The sequence below is a fragment of the Trichoderma harzianum genome, assembly GCF_003025095.1.
Source record: "Trichoderma harzianum CBS 226.95 unplaced genomic scaffold M431scaffold_5, whole genome shotgun sequence".
Taxonomy (NCBI): domain Eukaryota; kingdom Fungi; phylum Ascomycota; class Sordariomycetes; order Hypocreales; family Hypocreaceae; genus Trichoderma; species Trichoderma harzianum.
Genome location: NW_020209253.1, coordinates 269985 through 285959, shown reverse-complemented (window position 1 = coordinate 285959; position 15975 = coordinate 269985). Strand labels below are relative to the sequence as shown.

Genomic DNA, 15975 nt, shown 5'->3' with positions numbered 1-15975 from the left:
TCACGGTAGTTCATGTGCCCGTTGCATGCGAATCCGTGTGGGGGACCATCGGCCAACTTCCGATCCGAAGAGCCCAAGCTCCAAGCTCTCGAGTCCCACAGCAGCTGTGAGGCTCCATGATGTACGAGTACAGCATACATAAGACGCTGGAACTCATGACAAAGCCCCGATCGTGTGCCCGCCATCTGGGCCATCCCAACGGACCAATGCGGCTGCTCCCGTCGACCCCGTCATTGCTAGTTTGCGTAAGTCTCGCGCCCAGAGAAGCATCACTCCAGAGGACGCGCCATGGATCTAGTTTTGTAGAATGACCCCCTTGCGGGGCACCCCCTTGGGTCAGATCTCCTCATTGTGAGAATATCACTCATCATTGGACCGAGTAGATGCTTCGGGAAGTTGCACAAGTATATGCCGATTTATGCTCCCTGCCAATCGCCGTGCTGTACGGAGTATATACGAATATTCCGTAATATCCAGCATCATAAAGGCCGCCCTGGTTCCTCTTTTATCCCCGACTTCCTCTCGTGCTCAGATGATAACTGTATCGTACTTCGTATCGAATGTAATGGGTCCTCTGGCTAGTAGCATTCTCAAAATTGATTGTGGAGATGTATCCGTTCTTGCTCTGCAAAAGGAAGTTGTACGTTTCGTCGTTGGTCCCAATAAGAGGAGATACCTAACAACCATTCCAAGGTCAGCACTCGTCATCGATGACATTATTAAGGGGCGGTGGGTAAAAGCCGACCCAAAACTGCGGTCTTTGTGTGTGTGCTCCGTTCTTATCCATACCAATGGGGATTTATCTGGAATTCATCCGTCAACAGCCTGTTCTTCACCAATTCGTCATCTCACCGCGGAGAGGAAAAAGTTTCTGCAAAGCCCATTTTCATCCTCATCTGTATACGAGCAAACGAGTACCACACCTCGTCTGCTACCAGCGCGAATGGCTTCATTCATGAATAATTCCACGAATAAAAGCGAAATGGTTCGTTTTGGGTTAATGTCGGCTAGCTGATTCAGTAGGTAGCATTGATGGTCATCCATTCGATCCTCCGCGCTTCCGTGACCAGGGATGTGATCAGTCAATGGTGGCTTTCCATCGTCAAAAACCATTGGTCGTGTGCTTTCATAGAGGAATCTCTCTATCTTCTTGTCGATGATAGCTGCATATCTGTGGGTCCATTGTCTCACTCTGAGCGGAGTGAAGGTTCCCATCCAGCACAAATGATTCCATTGTTAGCCTGGAGAATAAACTCTTTGGCTGAAACATGCAGATAGAGGCGTCGGGAGTTGAAACATGCGCCCAATGCAGCAAAGGACCACAGTATCCGAACAGCATAGAGCCTGTGTCAGTCGAGAGAATGTTCGCCTGTTGTCAACGTAGAAATAAACACTGTATCCATGTGGATGGCACCGTTCTGGCGGTACCGGCAGTTTCCAGCATACCTAACGCGGAGTACTGCTCGCATGTAATCAGTACTATATGTAGACATCCCTTCAGAGACCCCGCAACCGACGTATTACGGAACATATACTCTTTTCACGCATTGATGCCGAGAGCCGGGATTGGGTTAATAAAGCCATTACCCGTAGGCTTTCGGCCAACTTCCGTCCTGCTGCCATATTGTAGTATTACCTCTGTTTCTTGTGGACAGATGGACTCCATCCAGAGCGTCACCGAACGATTGATGGCCAGGGATGCCGCCCCGCAAGCATTCCCCGATCTGGATTCGATATATATATATACCTAAGTAAGAGCCTCTGATCACAAGGTAAATCTCTCTTCCACTCACCTCCCTTTGAAGCACTTCAATATGCGATACGAAGCTTCCACTGGCACACGATAAGGACGGGGCTGTGATCCGAACTAGGCCACGTGGACAACAGAGCTGCGAATGTGTGATGAATATTGTTTTTGTTTTTTTCTTCTGTCTAACGGCTACAGTCCTATAATGAGACATCAGCTCGACGTTCGAACCGACGCCCCGGACGAGGCCGCGTACGAGATAGACGCCATGGACACATGACGAAGATCATACCAAGCTATCCCCTAAGATATGGGCTGAGCAGCCGTGGCCGTCTACAGTGGCACGGTCTAGCTCTTGTTTTATGTCGAGCTACGATAAAAGCTTATTATTTTAATCGGTTCGACTACTTTCCGAAGGTGTTTCTCCTAGGACGAGGATAAGACGACAGGCCCGTAGACCCGGCGAATGAGGGTGGCTAGAATGGATTTTGCGGATCGGTGTTAGGAAGAGCACCGACTCTGACGCTGAGTGGCTCTAAAGATGACATTGCCTCAAAGATTCCTGGATCCATGGACATGGTATGGGTGCCGTAGCTGTGAGTTGAAGGAACATGAAATAGTGGATGAACAGCCTGCGGTTGCGAAGAGGGCACCTCGGTAGCCTGATACACTGGACTTCCTTGAGGAAATTCGGCGGCAGCAGGAGGTGGGGGTGGTTGGTAGTGGTCTTGCACATCCAACGAGATACCGACCGCTGAAAGCTCCTTGTTCAATAGGTTTATGGCGCTGCCGATGACTAAGATAAGTCAGAAAAGGTTTGACTCAGACATCCAGGATATAAAGGGAGCAGAACAAGGAAAGGGTATGCCTAGGTCTGTGACTTACCAGGGCTAAACGTCCTGACTTGCTTCAAAGCTTCGATACAGTAATTCAGGCGCTCAAGGGCTTGCCCATCATCTGGGGCAGCCTGGACCTGAAGTAAGAATATTGATGAAGCAATGTAGACACTGTACGCCAGCGACAGTACACAGTAATTCATCGTGAACGTTCGGCAAAAAAGATCAAAGATGGCTATGATGGCGGTGGCGGAGGTTACACATTCGACAAGGCAGCGCTTATGTGACGCAACGTCATCTTCCAGTTTTCTGCGAGTGAGCATCGGACGGTAAAGAAGGATCTTAAACGTATGATAGAGACAACTATCCGACGGTTAACGATCTCTACGGAATCGGCGATTGGGACCAGCCAAGACTTACTTTGTGGTGACAATATGAGATGGTGGGGCCAGGTTGGGCAAGGCCATGGGCTCCAGCTTCAGATACGGGGCCAGCTCGTCCCACCACTGCTGCAGAGCCGGCTCCTGGGCAGTCAAGCACTCCTGCACTTCGGATTCCGTATTCTGCATGAGTGGGTCGTACATGTGAATCAAGATCTCGTTGAAGATGACTGATAGCCGACACATGCTCAGGAAGCACGAGGCTGAGTGAGCAGTGGATGGTGGATACTTCCAAGGTGCAGTTTGAAGTGGAGGTGCGCCAAACGGAACCCACAGCTCGTTCTCAGCAGAGTCATCGACTAACAACAACAGACGTTAGCAGGCAGCGGTCAAACATCAACATGAGCGACTTACACATGATCTGAGGCGGAGATACGGTAGTGTGCTTTAACGATGGTGAGCGACCGAGATAGAGACTGATGATTTTGTCCCAGAAATAGCACGACCAAAAGACTCGATGTCGGATTTCCACTTCTTCGTCGCTGAAATGGACCGAGCCAGGATACCGTTCTCCGTCGACATGTATTCCCAGGTGGTCTATCAGCCGGAATGCCAGGCCGCTGTATGTCCAAGCTTGGGTTGTGTTTCCAAGACTACACTCTTGCGCGCTTAAGAGCAACAGGGTTTGGACAGTCGGGATCGTGCAAACACCCCTGCTCAGTTCGTCAAACAGCATGCTGCGTGCGTGCTTACCAAACACAGCACCTCCGTCGTACGACTCATCTAGAATGCGCTTTGTATTTGGATCGCTCTTTGCCCATCGGATTGAATGCGAGAGAACAGCGTTGAGGAGCGTATGGGAGTAATATGGACCCAGGGATTGCATATCGCCTACAAAACTCGTAAATATCACTGGGGAAAAATAGAAAGAACGAAAAGGAACTACAAGGGTGCGTACGAGTAAAAGCAGGTCGGTAGATGAAGTTGAAGAGGGGTTGTATCCAGCACCAGTGGACATTGAGAAGTGTTTGGAACGGTTCCTGCAAAGAGAAAAAATCATGAGAACTAATGCTATCAAATAGCGAGCACACCATATCATCACACGTACGGGAATTCCAGAATGCTCCTCCAAGACACGTTGCTGCCATGCGTTTGAGACAAGGCGCTCTCTCCGTTGGGTTTCGACTTCGGTAGCCGAGGCGTGTAAGTCGACAGCCACGGCGGCAGAGCTGTGATCACTGGGGAGGTTGAAGAAGCTGGTCGTCCCATGGTAGGTGATGCCGCCTTTGTCGTCTATCTTGAGGCCTCGGAAACTTCGGGCTATGCTGTCGTCGATTTGCTGCCGGGGGTCTTGCTGAGCCGAAGGACTTGAGTGACTTGACGCGGGAGATTTGCTGTTGCTGGCCGCCGCCGGTGGTGTTGCTGCCGTCGCCTTTGCAAGCTGTTCCTCCAGATCCTTAATTCGGTCTTCCAGTCTCTGCGTATACGACAACGTCGGGTTCCTGCAGAACGAGTCAGTCAACCACAAGGGATGGAGCCACCAGAAGTAAGAGAAGAGTCTCAAGTAAGTCACACAGTTTATACACGCATTCATCGTTACGAGCAGCGCAGCGTTGGCACATGGGCTGTTCGCCGCCGCACTTGACCTAACGCCACCAGCAAAGTCAGCTCTGGACACTGGACCAATCTCTCGTTTCAGCGTGCCATCTTGCAGCAGAGGCTAGAGACAGCAACGCTGCAAGCCAAAGCTCAAGCTCACCTTGCGCCTGCGACACGGCTCGCAGGAGAACGCGCTCTTCTTGGTGGCCTTTGCCGACGACATGGCGGGCTGGTGGCACCTCGAACTCCGGCGGGCTGAGGAAAAAGAGACTGGACAATTGCTGGCGAGAAAAGAACCCTGTGCCTGTGCCTGTGTCTGTGCTTGGCTCGCAGGTCTAAGCTCAAAGCACTGCCCCGCGTCTCATGCAATTTGATCCCCGCTCCCTATGCCGGGATGGCCAACGATGGAAAAGCCACAGCTGTATGTCTGATTGGTGAGCTGGGCATTAGTGAAATTGCCGCTGCCGCGTGTTCCTGATCCAGATGCCAAGATGCTCGAATCCGGTACGTGGTGATGCAGTGAGACAAATGCCGTGCGAAATTTGCTGGGCATTAAGCATCGTTGGTGCTGATCAGGTGACTCAGCCAGCACTGCTTGCCTGTCAAAACTCAAAAACTCGGTACATGCACCCGCGCAGGCAAAACGCCGGGGCAATCAAGTAACTGCTGGCGTACTTATTGGCGGGCGCCTCTGCTTGAGTACATGCAAAGTTAGTACATAAGAGGCAGTTCAGGTTGCGCTTTTTGTCGGTTGGGCCTGACAAATGCCGGTTTTCCCAACGTCGGCGACCAGCCTTCACAAGCCGGAGCGTTACGGAGCAAAATGGCACCCATTTTCGGAGTTGAGGCGATGAGTAATCGGGGATACCCGCTCCGTAGCTGCATCGTCGGCATTGGCCGAGAGCTACGACCCAAACAAGCATCTTTTGTCAATGCCGAATACGAGTGAGTTCTTTATTTACAACAGCATACATATTTATATAAAGTCACATTCTATATCGTAGCAGTAACTGATAATTGAGAATGGGTTCTTTGGAGGTAGCAATGGTATACATCAATTAGGCTTTGGTGCCGTCCGGAATCTACTCTAGCAGGTAGGTAAGATCACTTCGTACTTTAGGCTTGTATAACGTTATTAGTATATGCAATAGTCATGTAGGGTAGCTCATCGTGCTGGCAGCTCCAACGCCAGATTAATCTTGTCAATTGTCCATAGCGAACACTGGCCTTTTTAATTGCATCTTAGATGGAGGCCTGCCTCTTCACCTATTAATCTTTGTATCAATTGTCCGTATATTGTTGGTACAGGCATGTTGGTACCTGGGGTGCCGGGCCGGGCCGGACTGTGGGGCTGTCAATGCCGTTGGTTGTACTGTGACGGGTTATAAGGCTGATTGTATCATTCATGTCTTAAATAGCAAAAAGCTACTGGTCTCGAGGATGCAAGCTAAGATGGCAGACGGGCTTAAGCGAGTGACCAATTGCCATGCACACAGAAAGGGTGCAATGACCTGGAATGGAATGATCGGCTGACACTATTGGCTAAGACACGGATCCTTCGGCCCCCAAATCACATGCTATGCTATACATCACAAAAAGTCACAGGCAAAGCTACTCAATCTTTCGGTCGTCATCAATTTCACTTTCATTTTCAGGCCGTTAATTTTATATACATTATGGTATTATATCCCCTTTCCCTCTAATTTACTGAGAGCAGAGGCTGTTGTGGACGGAAAGAGGGTTGGAGGAAGCGTCACCCCAGTTGAGGCTGCCGAGCTGCTGGCCCAGAGCAGTTGAGCCGTCAGCACGGAGGTAGTCGGCTGCGAATCGTTAGCGATCTGTAATAAAAAAGAAAAATCTTGCTTGTTTCAAGATTCTGGGTGTGCGATACTTACTGGCGACGGGGAAGTACCACCAGTCCTGGCTTCGGAAGGCGTTGTCGTCCAGCTGGGACAGAGGGTCGTTCCAGCCCTGCGTGTCAAACAGTCAGAAAAAGAGTCAAAAGTTACAGTTACACAAGTTCTTTTTTCAACTTACAGTGTTGCGGTCATCGTAGTTGGCGTGCTTGCTCCAAGCAATGTAGACCTTGGGGTGGTCAAGGTTCTGGCGGCCGTTGTCACCACCACGCTGAAGGGTGCCATCGGCAGTGTTGAAGGTGTTCTGGATATCGCTCCAGTTGAAGGTGCCATAGCCAGAGTGCTGGGACAGAAGGAGTTTGCTGGGGGTCCAGTTTGAGTCTGAGCCCTTGGCCCACTCGACAATGACACGCTCCCAGTCGCTAAATGGTGTTAGTGATATGAACATTATCAAATCGAAGTTGGAGGGTACTCACTAAGGGTGGCCCAAAATACCCTGGGGGTTGGTACTAAAAGGTTTGGTCAGTATCACGAACCCTCATAGATGATGGTAGAGTCAGCTTCAGAGAGGCCCAAGACTTACCCATCCTTCTCGTAGAACAGAGAGTACTGAATTCGGATGGTGGTGTCGGTACACTTCTGGTAGGAGTAGTAGGTAGGGAATGAAGGCGAAGGGTTCGTGATGCCAACGCCGGGGGTACGGCAGCTGCAGCCAACGTTGGGATAGTCGCAAAGGGGGGCGGAGGGAGTTTGTCCACCGCTGGGAGTGGTGGCAAAGGTGGGAATGCAAGGAGGCTGGTTCATGGCCTGGCCGAAGAACCACATGGGCTGGGCCCTCATGGCAAGTTCGACACCTCCGGCATTGAGCAGGTTGTTCATGTCGGAATCGGAGACGGGAGTGACGGCGGAGGCCAGGGAGGCCAGGCCGGTTCCGGCGAGGAGAGTCTTGATGGCGGTCTTCATCTTGATTCACTAGGGGGATATCTGGTGAGAATTGGAGGCTGGAGGGTGGCGAGACGAGAAAAAAGGGCGAGGCAGCAGAAGGGATGGCAGCTCTATTATATACTATGATCTTCGTCCCCATTTATGTACATCCCTTTGGTCCCTGCACGCTCCATTGCGATCAACAAAAAGGCTTGTGATGGAGCCATCAGTAGCAGGCCAACCCGTGTCTCTGTAGTATGCTTCTGCGTCGACCTGCCTATTCCATTCAACAACGGATGTCGCCAATTCACTAATCGGCAGACCACCAATCGGGCAGACCCCCTCCGTAGCCTCCTCGGCCGAGTACTCCGTACCCCCTTTTGGGCTTGTTCGACCGAGGACGCCTTGTGGACGGTCTAGCCATTGGCGCTTGGAGGTTGATACAATTTGGCAGGTCTGGGAGGGCGAAGCGCGGCTGACGCTGAGTCGAGTGCTTACAGAGTCACATTAGGCCGTCACATCATTCATGCAGGCAACGTTTAGCCCCTGGCTAGAGCAATGGGGCGCCTTCAATCCAAGTGCCAAATTAGGATGGGTGGAAACTCGCGGGGAGGTGGAGAGTTGCAACCATTCGTGGAGATGCTTCTTGTGTCCGTCTTGAGATTTGCAAAGACCCGATGCAAAGTGTCCATGTGTAAACTGTAGGTAGTATTTAGAATGCGAGTATGGTAACGTTAGAATGTCATCGGACTCTCGGCGATGATCAGGAGAGATTTCAATGAGCATTTTGGCTCTATCTGCCTGCCTCGGCAGATAAATGACTTGGGGGCTCATATGCCTTTTCGCGCACTTGATGCCAAGCAAATGCCCGTGCAGTCGCATCTCATGGAGCGGTATGACTTGGCGTTGTGAGACCTTGTACACACCGTAACTACATAGCCTCAAGGTTGACTTGGATCTATTCACAAGGCCGCAATTAGTCGCCAAGTGATCAGCGATGATCCCAAGGCCGCTAGCACTAGAACCGTGCTGTCAACGAATGCTTCAGCTGACCAGTGTGCATTTACTGTCCGCTTTTCCACCTATCAGATCATCTTGAGGACATCGAAATACTTGGCTTTTGGCTTTAGCGATGCGAACTACGCCGGAAATGCTATTGTAATGAACTCCTAGATCTCGTATTGTCGCCCTAAAGACAAGCAGAAGAAGAGGAAGAGGTGAAGAAGGCGGAAAAGCAGGTGTGCTCTAGCTCCCGAAGTGGGAAAACGGATATGCCTATCTTGGAAACATTCCCGATAAGCATTAAGCAAGAATCATGGTTGTTTATTCCTTAGCCACGCTGCTATTCCAGTTTGTGATGGGCATTGCATATCGGCATGTGCTAAACCCATCTCCGGCCTCGTGGCCTTCGGTGTCCAAATGGTTCAAGGAAGCTTTTCAAATGCAGCTATTTAAACCTCGTGGCCTCGCCATAGGATACCAGACGTCCGTCGCGGATGTTTTGGACAAGGAATTGTGCATGCCAGTGGAATTGCCTCTGAGCGCTTGCAAATAAACCGCGCCCAGGTGCTGAGTAGGCAATACAGGATTGGCCATGATGCATGTCTTGGAGCTTGCCGACGGCCGCAATGGAGGAGAAAAAATCGAGATGACATCAAAACACAAGGCCTTGGTGCGGGCTCTAAGCGATGAGATCCACAGATCAAAGGGAATATCCCTGCAGGCTTATAAAGGAGGCTAGGGTTTGTTGGGGGGATGCTTTTATTCACCGATGCATCTGTCTGCTGTCTTCAAGCTATCATATGTTTCCGTTGAATGTAACATGCAGTCTGTGGTACATGATAGTTTCTGTGCTCGTGTATCTATTTCACATGCCATTTGACGCGATTCAACAGAAACTGAGGGATATTTTCGACATCTCCAATGCAAGTGGCTGGGGTTCTGATTCGACACGGACAGGGGTTTCTTCAAGTTAATCTAGTCCGCAAATTATCGAGTCATGATGGTACCATACATGCACTCTGCCAGGTACACAGATCTAGCTTACATGTATCCGTGTAGATGGTAAGACATCTGTGACAGCCAAGCCACCATAGCCTATCGGTTTGAGCCGAAAATACTAGATAGATGGTGCTGAATCAGACGGAAAAGCCTCTCCCGTGAAACGGACAAGATTGCAGGTCAATGCTCTATGCTTATAATAAGCCTCGAGCTAAACTTCCAACTCTATTGGAGAAATGAATGGGGTGAACCACGGCGAGGTGCAACAACATGCCGATAGCTTACACAAGACTTCAATAGTTTGAGCAGTGACGTTAGTTGATATCTCCTATCAAGTCCTGTCTACTCGATTAGATATACCATGGGCGTGTCTGTGCTAGTGTGGTCCCATTCAAGGTTACATGTAGACTCGTAGGAGCATGCAAGTCCACTTAGCTCAAGGGTGCTTAGGGTGCCATTCCGGAGCGAATTTGGTAATTTTCCCTAGAAATTTTGACAATGGATATTTCTCACGTCATTCGTGTCGAGAGCAGGCATTTCGGCAACAGCGGGTAAGTTATACTAGGTGATTGCTGCGATATGATATAAAAAGTGGGAGAAACGGATCGAGGAATTATTGCTGTTTTGAGCACTGTCAGAATAGTTGTCTTGGACAATGTCTAGTAACATAACATGGCGAATCCTACATTTAAGATTCACAATGTACATCAATCAGTCTTATAGATGGACATAACGTGTTGGTCATATGGATTTATGCATGACTGCATCACCTCATAACATATTTACTATGACTTCTGCGAGCAAGATCACGACAATCATATCATACAAGCCTCAGGGGCAGCTCCTTGCCGTCAATCCAGGTTTGCAAATCCCTCGTCGCCTGCTCATAGAAGCCGTTGATGGCCGTCTCTTCAACGTAGCCGGTATGCGGCGTGACTAACAAATGACTCCGACCATTTTTACCCCATTCAGAGCTCCTCCACTCACTGTCCACAGGAAGAGGCTCCTGCCAAAAGACATCGAGCGCGGCGCCGCGAATCTTGCCGGCCTTGAGAGTGTTGAGCAGGTCCTGTTCGTTGACGAGCGGGCCTCGGGACGTGTTGTGGAAGAAGGCCGATGGCTTCATCATGTCAAAATCTTTGGATGTGATGAATCCTCGGGTGCGGTCCGAGAGCACATAGTTCAGGCTGACGACATCTGAGGTTCTGAAGAGCTCCTCGCGGCTGACGGCCTTGAAAGTCTTTTCTCCGGTGGAGGTTGTGACTGGCAAGTTGAAGTGCTTGGCTTGTTCGTCGGCAGCCTCCTGAGTGAGGTTCTGGCTCCAGGCTATGACCTTCATGCCAAAACCAACGTGGAGGATTCGAGCTGCGGCACCGCCCAGACGGCCAAGCCCGATGATACCCAGAGTCTTTCCGGACAGGGAAGTGCAAAGGCCGGTCTGCCACAGGCCCGCTTTCATTGCAGCGTCGTCTGCGGCAATGTTCCTTGCGAGTGCTAGGATCGTGGTCACGATATGCTCAACGGTACTCTCGACGGCATTCTCTCCAGTAGCATGGACGTGAATTGCCGTGGCCACGGGTATGCCCCGTGCCTTGAATGCATCAAGATCCAGTGACAGGTTGCGGCGTGCTTGTGTCATGAGAAGCTGCAGATTGGGCAGTCGATTCACCAGTTCTGCAGGGAACGGCGTCCGCTCTCTTACAGTACCTTTATTGGCATATTTAGTCTATGTCTCATTGTCGCTCAATACTAACGAGTATGAGGCCATACATACTTATGACATTAAAGGGCTCAAGCCTCTTGACCAACTCATCCTTGACCGACTGCGGGGTGTCTGGGCCGTTGTATGGCAGCAAAGTGTCTGGGAAGTAAGCAATCTCATGTTGATCCTTGAACTTTGCAAAGTGCTTCTCAGACGCATGTTGGTAGTCGTCTAGGACGGCAATCTTGAGTCTCTTGGCAGCCATGATGGGCAAACTTGAATTGACACTTTCAAGAGATCAGAGAGAATCGAATGATTGCAAGATTGTAAATATGATTGCGACATCGCTTTGTCTGTTAGTGGAGTAAACCATTGCATATACAGCCTCTTGCATTGCATTTACCCTTCCGGTTTGTAAGCGTTATATCCGCGTACAGTTCCCGGCCTCACGCTAGTACTGTCTCTCCGCATCTGATAAAGAAGTCGGCTTCTTCGACGGCAAATACTTCGTGTGCAAATTATTATGAGAACATGTTTGGGCTGTAAGTACTTTTGAACAGCCTATATGTGTTATAATTTGGCTGCGTTGAACACAATCCACGCTATCAGCGGGACGCTAAGGAAGCTCGCCCACCAATACCAAATGCCCGCTACGATTCTCGCCATCAAGTAACGAAACCTGGAGGGTGGGAGCGGTGCTAAAACTGCGAGTCTGTGAAATCCAGGAGAGAAAATCCTTGTGTATTGGGGTAGAAAACTCCTCCGTCGAGCATAACAATGAATTTTCCAGAAGGCTAGGTCCAGCAGATATAGCTCTAGGAAGAGCATCTTTGTAGCTAGCCAGACATATCGGGCCAGGACTAGAGCCTGGATTCCTAGATGGCACAGTGTCGGGGTTTGGCGTAGAGGATAGTATTCTTGTTGTAAGCGAATGAGGATCCTATCGTGGGCCTCTTTTGGTGTCATGGTGGCGCAGATGCGGACGTGTTGAAAGATGAGGCTCAGAATGAGATGCCATCGAAATAACTGCGACGAGTTGTAGCCATGGTGTTTGGCGTTTGTTGTGTTTGTCATCCATTCACTCTGCATGATTGTCCAAGATGAGGAAAGCGAAGCCCATGGAGGCTACGGATTAGCAAGGTGTCGAAGCGCTGATTATTGGGAGATGATTTGTGTCATATTGAGAGAAGTTGAATGGCCATCTATACCGTGTAGTTGAGTATAATAGGTTGTAAAAGCACATGCAGATCGGGGTTTTGAGATGAAGGAGTCGGTTAGATTGATGAGAAAATGAAATTGAATGTTCAGTGAGTGTGGTGGCGCACAATCAATCGCTATCATGGTGGGGTGAGCTCATGTGAGCACACGAGCATAGAGATTGACAAAGGAACCCCTATATGCAGGTAGGTACATGTATGTAGCCCAGCCTCTACAGGTATTCATTTGCACACGAATACCTGGTAAAGTAATGAATTAAAATGCTTTGTTTCATTATGTTTATACTGCTTTGATATTACAGAATACGTGTACATGCAATAATTACACCACCTATCGGCTGAGATGAACAGAATCCTAAAAGCCTAGACTCCCAACATTGATTGCAGATGAATTACAGCTTGCTTAGTCTCGACGCTCCATCTAATCGAATGACAGTTCCGTTCAACATGGGATTCTCAATAATGTGCTTGACCTATGCGGGTGCGCGTTAATCTCTGCAAGATTCAAACCAACCATTGTTGCACTCACCAAGATGGAAAAGTCGGGCGGATTGCCGGCTCTGTTCGGAAACACAAACGTGTCTTCTATGGCTTTCCGAACCCTGTCGCTCATGCCAGCCGTCAAATTCGTGTTGAACAGGCTGGGGGCAATGGCAACGACGCGGATGCCCCAGCTCGCCAGATCGCGAGACATGGGCAACGCCATTGATGCGACGGCTCCCTTGGTAGCCGCATAGGCGACCTGGCCGTACTGGCCGTCATAGGCACTCGAGCTGCTGACCAAGATGACGACGCCGCGCTCTCCGTCTGGGCCCTCGGGCTCGACTTTGGCGAGATGGACTGCGGCTTGCCGGACGAGGTCGATGACGCCTCTAAAGTTGACGCTTAGGACAAAGTCAACGTCGTCAATGTTCAGGGCCTCGCCCTTGCGGTTTAAGATCTGTATCTTGTTTAGCAAAATAGCCGGATTATGACATATGGCAATAGCAAAGCCCTACAGCTGCTGGAAGGCCAATGCCTGCCCCTGGGATGATACCGCCCAATGGCTTTCCCGTCTGCTTCACCCAGTCCACGGTGCCCTGAACGGCCTTTGCGATGCTCTCAGTCTCAGTCACATTGCAGTGGAAGAACTTTGCAGACGGTCCCAGCTCTTTTTCCAACTGCTTGCCGTCTTCTTCGTCGGACAGGTCGAGGACAGAGACATAGCCGCCAGCTTTGATGATTTCGATGGCAGAGCTCTTGCCGAGGCCGGATGCGCCGCCGGAGATGATGAAGGTGCGGCCCTGGATCTTCATGACTGGGGTGGATTGTAGGTGAATTGAATTGGTGGTGTTTCTTATGAAGGAGAGAAAAGAAGAGGTGATGCGAGATGTTTACATCTGTGAATAATATGTCATATTGCTAGTCATCAAGGGCGGTCGTAGTTGTGAAACCGGGGCGCTGTGCCGAGGCTCGAAGCTCCAGTCCAGCTCAATTGCCATTTTCAGGTGCTCCTCAGCACTAACAGCGTCGAGTCAGATTGTAGTCTACAGTACATGTATACCACATCAGGGCAGTTGATGGTGCTATGCCTTTTCAGAGCTTCCCAAGATATAACAGCAATGGGCATGATTCAGAAAGTTGGCCTGAGGCTCTCAAGGGATAATCTATAATCTCATCACTTTTTTTTCTAGCTCAACCTGTCCTTTGCAAGAATCACAAGTCATGTTGTACACCGTATATGAGCCACATGACGGTCCCGGAGTGGGTTCGACTCCATTCATATTCATGCCCAGCGGTAGCTTAGTCATTGGGCTGCGACCAGCGATAGGCAGTGGGCAGTTCAGTTCGTTCAGGCTTAGGTTTAGTGGGGGTTGGCGCCGTCTTCGCACTACGGGTGCAGCCATTCAGAGGGCCCGTGCGCTGAAAGCACAGTGACACCATCCCTGCATACCAAGCCACTTTGGTGACCCGAAGCGACATCACACATCCAGAATCTCGCAACGATATCTTTTCTTATCTCTGTGTTTCACTCTGACGACACCCGGCACCCTCGGCCTCTACCGCTGCATCATCGACAAGGACAGCGACGACATTCCAGCCCTTCTTTTATAACTTGCATTCGCCGGTCGAGACTTGCGCCCCATGATGAGACCCAGGCGGTCGTCCGGGGCGAGCGAATCCAGCACTGGAACAGCCCGCCCCGAACAGGTGAGGAAGCTCAAGACGAGGCCCAGGACGAGGCTGGTATGACGAGCTGACTGAGACAACAATGGGATAGGAACTCGGAAGCATGTACGACTACTTGGCCAAGATTATATTGCTGGGGCCCAGCGGCTCGGGGAAGTAAGTGGCACCACAGACGCCGCAGTTTCTGCAGCTTGACGATAGCTAACAGGGACATTCGCTGCACACAGGTCATGTCTGCTTCATCGATTTGTCAAGAACGAATGGCGAGTACTATCGTCACAGACCATCGGCGTCGAGTTTGCAACGAAAATCATCAAGGTCGGGAGCGGGGCGAGACGAAAGCGGATAAAACTCCAAGTAAACCATACCAACCCCTCGTCATCTATTGCTGGGGCCCGGACATGTGCTGATACAATCTTTCCTCTTGACAGCTATGGGATACAGCAGGTACCGAGCGGTTTCGATCGGTTTCGAGGTCGTATTATCGAGGAGCGGCCGGCGCAATCTTGGTTTACGACATCGCATCGCACTTATCCTTCCGAGGGCTACAACCGTTTCTTAACGATGCGCGGGCGCTAGCGTCTCCTCATCTGAGCGTCATGCTGGTGGGAAATAAGTTGGACTTGGCTTCTGAGAACCTCATTGATACAAGCTTGCCTCCTCCAACTCCCAGCAGCGTGGGCTCTGTAGCGACTATGACGGCAGGCGTCAACGGCGGGGCTTCATCTTCCTACAAGGACCATGCCGGTTCCATTGGAGCCGGCACCCAACAGAGAGCTACGGAGGCGCCAGAGGGTCGTGAGATATCATCTGCAGAGGCGAGCCGGTGGGCTAGCACCGTGGGCATTCCCGTCGTGACGGAAGCAAGCGCGCTTAATGGCGAAGGCGTGGATGAGATTTTCAACCGACTGGCCAGGATGATCTTGACCAAGATTGAGCTGGGCGAAATTGACCCAGACGACCCGATGAGCGGCATTCAATACGGAGACGGTGGCGGATGGAATACGGCTAGCGATGGAGGCAGCATTAAAAGCTCCATCACCGGTGGCACGTTGGACGAGAGCCTCAGCGGCCCACGGAGGCACAGAAGAGGAAAAGGCCGAACCCAGAACTGGAATCTGCGGGAATGGGAAGAAGTCTTTACGCTGAGCAGCCGGAGGAGGAACAGAGGATGCTGTTGATGAAGACGCCCATGACTTACGACCTTTTTGTTTGCTTCTTTTCTTTTCTTCGTTCCTTTTTACGTTTATAAGCTCAGCCATGTTCAGTTCTATATGCGCGCACCACAAAATGGGAGGAAACCGTTGAAGGATAATACGCATAACCAGCCCTGTTGTTTTGTTTTCTTATTTTGTTATGCAGAAATGAGCTTTGAGACATGCAATGACAGCAAGCAATATTGGCGTTTGGGGAGCAGTATAGAAGTTTTGAAGCCGACCTCTGGGGTTGGCACCGACTAATCCTTTGCTTTTTTTTTCTTGTTGCTTCTTCATCTTTACTTGTACTCTGTCAAATTTTCCTTGAGCTCTTTTTTTATTGTCTAG

At 50.4% G+C, this 15975-nt stretch overlaps 7 protein-coding genes across 7 annotated transcripts; 2 read left to right on the top strand and 5 right to left on the bottom strand.

The window, feature by feature from the left end:
• Positions 1 to 991: 991 nt before the first annotated feature.
• On the top strand, positions 992 to 2103 carry M431DRAFT_399345 (hypothetical protein). The gene is made up of 2 exons (XM_024914861.1): positions 992 to 1772; positions 1946 to 2103. Exon 1 carries the CDS (start codon positions 1269 to 1271, stop codon positions 1749 to 1751), a length of 483 nt encoding a protein of 160 aa, XP_024775053.1. The 5' UTR covers positions 992 to 1268; the 3' UTR covers positions 1752 to 1772; positions 1946 to 2103.
• Positions 1725 to 5062, bottom strand: M431DRAFT_507044 (hypothetical protein). The gene is made up of 8 exons (XM_024918911.1): positions 4723 to 5062; positions 4539 to 4609; positions 4072 to 4465; positions 3922 to 4003; positions 3378 to 3854; positions 3004 to 3322; positions 2633 to 2946; positions 1725 to 2543 (listed from the first exon to the last, which is right to left on the bottom strand). Exons 1-8 carry the CDS (start codon positions 4783 to 4785, stop codon positions 2224 to 2226), a joined length of 2040 nt encoding a protein of 679 aa, XP_024775052.1. The 5' UTR covers positions 4786 to 5062; the 3' UTR covers positions 1725 to 2223.
• A 1154-nt stretch (positions 5063 to 6216) lies between these two features.
• M431DRAFT_507042 (hypothetical protein) lies at positions 6217 to 7418 on the bottom strand. Its single transcript, XM_024918910.1, has 5 exons — positions 7002 to 7418; positions 6895 to 6927; positions 6600 to 6840; positions 6458 to 6533; positions 6217 to 6382 (listed from the first exon to the last, which is right to left on the bottom strand). Exons 1-5 carry the CDS (start codon positions 7379 to 7381, stop codon positions 6267 to 6269), a joined length of 846 nt encoding a protein of 281 aa, XP_024775051.1. The 5' UTR covers positions 7382 to 7418; the 3' UTR covers positions 6217 to 6266.
• Positions 7419 to 10163: 2745 nt separating this feature from the next.
• On the bottom strand, positions 10164 to 11310 carry M431DRAFT_83254 (hypothetical protein; the record flags this gene model as incomplete). The annotated part of the gene is made up of 2 exons (XM_024923293.1): positions 10164 to 11050; positions 11118 to 11310. 2 exons carry the CDS (start codon positions 11308 to 11310, stop codon positions 10164 to 10166), a joined length of 1080 nt encoding a protein of 359 aa, XP_024775050.1.
• Positions 11311 to 11378: 68 nt separating this feature from the next.
• M431DRAFT_399302 (hypothetical protein) lies at positions 11379 to 12306 on the bottom strand. The gene has a single exon (XM_024914860.1). It carries the CDS (start codon positions 12132 to 12134, stop codon positions 11616 to 11618), a length of 519 nt encoding a protein of 172 aa, XP_024775049.1. The 5' UTR covers positions 12135 to 12306; the 3' UTR covers positions 11379 to 11615.
• Positions 12307 to 12525: 219 nt separating this feature from the next.
• Positions 12526 to 13901, bottom strand: M431DRAFT_140463 (hypothetical protein). The gene is made up of 3 exons (XM_024912611.1): positions 13261 to 13901; positions 12792 to 13202; positions 12526 to 12735 (listed from the first exon to the last, which is right to left on the bottom strand). Exons 1-3 carry the CDS (start codon positions 13555 to 13557, stop codon positions 12655 to 12657), a joined length of 789 nt encoding a protein of 262 aa, XP_024775048.1. The 5' UTR covers positions 13558 to 13901; the 3' UTR covers positions 12526 to 12654.
• Positions 13902 to 14386: 485 nt separating this feature from the next.
• M431DRAFT_83786 (hypothetical protein) lies at positions 14387 to 15612 on the top strand (the record flags this gene model as incomplete). The annotated part of the gene is made up of 4 exons (XM_024923354.1): positions 14387 to 14452; positions 14523 to 14587; positions 14659 to 14788; positions 14863 to 15612. 4 exons carry the CDS (start codon positions 14387 to 14389, stop codon positions 15610 to 15612), a joined length of 1011 nt encoding a protein of 336 aa, XP_024775047.1.
• Between the last annotated feature and the right edge of the window lie 363 nt (positions 15613 to 15975).

Excerpts from the sequence above, each read along its gene's own strand:
- M431DRAFT_507044 (XM_024918911.1), bottom strand. The coding sequence starts at position 4,785 with ATGTCGTCGGCAAAGGCCACCAAGAAGAGCGCGTTCTCCTGCGAGCCG. Across the intron at positions 2,947-3,003 it reads TCTCATATTGTCACCACAAA|TTGTCTCTATCATACGTTTA; the intron begins GTAAGTCTTGGC and ends ACCGTCGGATAG. Across the intron at positions 2,544-2,632 it reads AGTCAGGACGTTTAGCCCTG|TCATCGGCAGCGCCATAAAC; the intron begins GTAAGTCACAGA and ends GACTTATCTTAG.
- M431DRAFT_399302 (XM_024914860.1), bottom strand. The coding sequence starts at position 12,134 with ATGCAGAGTGAATGGATGACAAACACAACAAACGCCAAACACCATGGC.
- M431DRAFT_399345 (XM_024914861.1), top strand. The coding sequence starts at position 1,269 with ATGCAGATAGAGGCGTCGGGAGTTGAAACATGCGCCCAATGCAGCAAA.
- M431DRAFT_140463 (XM_024912611.1), bottom strand. The coding sequence starts at position 13,557 with ATGAAGATCCAGGGCCGCACCTTCATCATCTCCGGCGGCGCATCCGGC. Across the intron at positions 13,203-13,260 it reads GCATTGGCCTTCCAGCAGCT|ATCTTAAACCGCAAGGGCGA; the intron begins GTAGGGCTTTGC and ends AACAAGATACAG. Across the intron at positions 12,736-12,791 it reads CGCCCGACTTTTCCATCTTG|GTCAAGCACATTATTGAGAA; the intron begins GTGAGTGCAACA and ends GCACCCGCATAG.
- M431DRAFT_507042 (XM_024918910.1), bottom strand. The coding sequence starts at position 7,381 with ATGAAGACCGCCATCAAGACTCTCCTCGCCGGAACCGGCCTGGCCTCC. Across the intron at positions 6,928-7,001 it reads CTGTTCTACGAGAAGGATGG|TACCAACCCCCAGGGTATTT; the intron begins GTAAGTCTTGGG and ends CAAACCTTTTAG. Across the intron at positions 6,534-6,599 it reads ACTACGATGACCGCAACACT|GGCTGGAACGACCCTCTGTC; the intron begins GTAAGTTGAAAA and ends TTTGACACGCAG.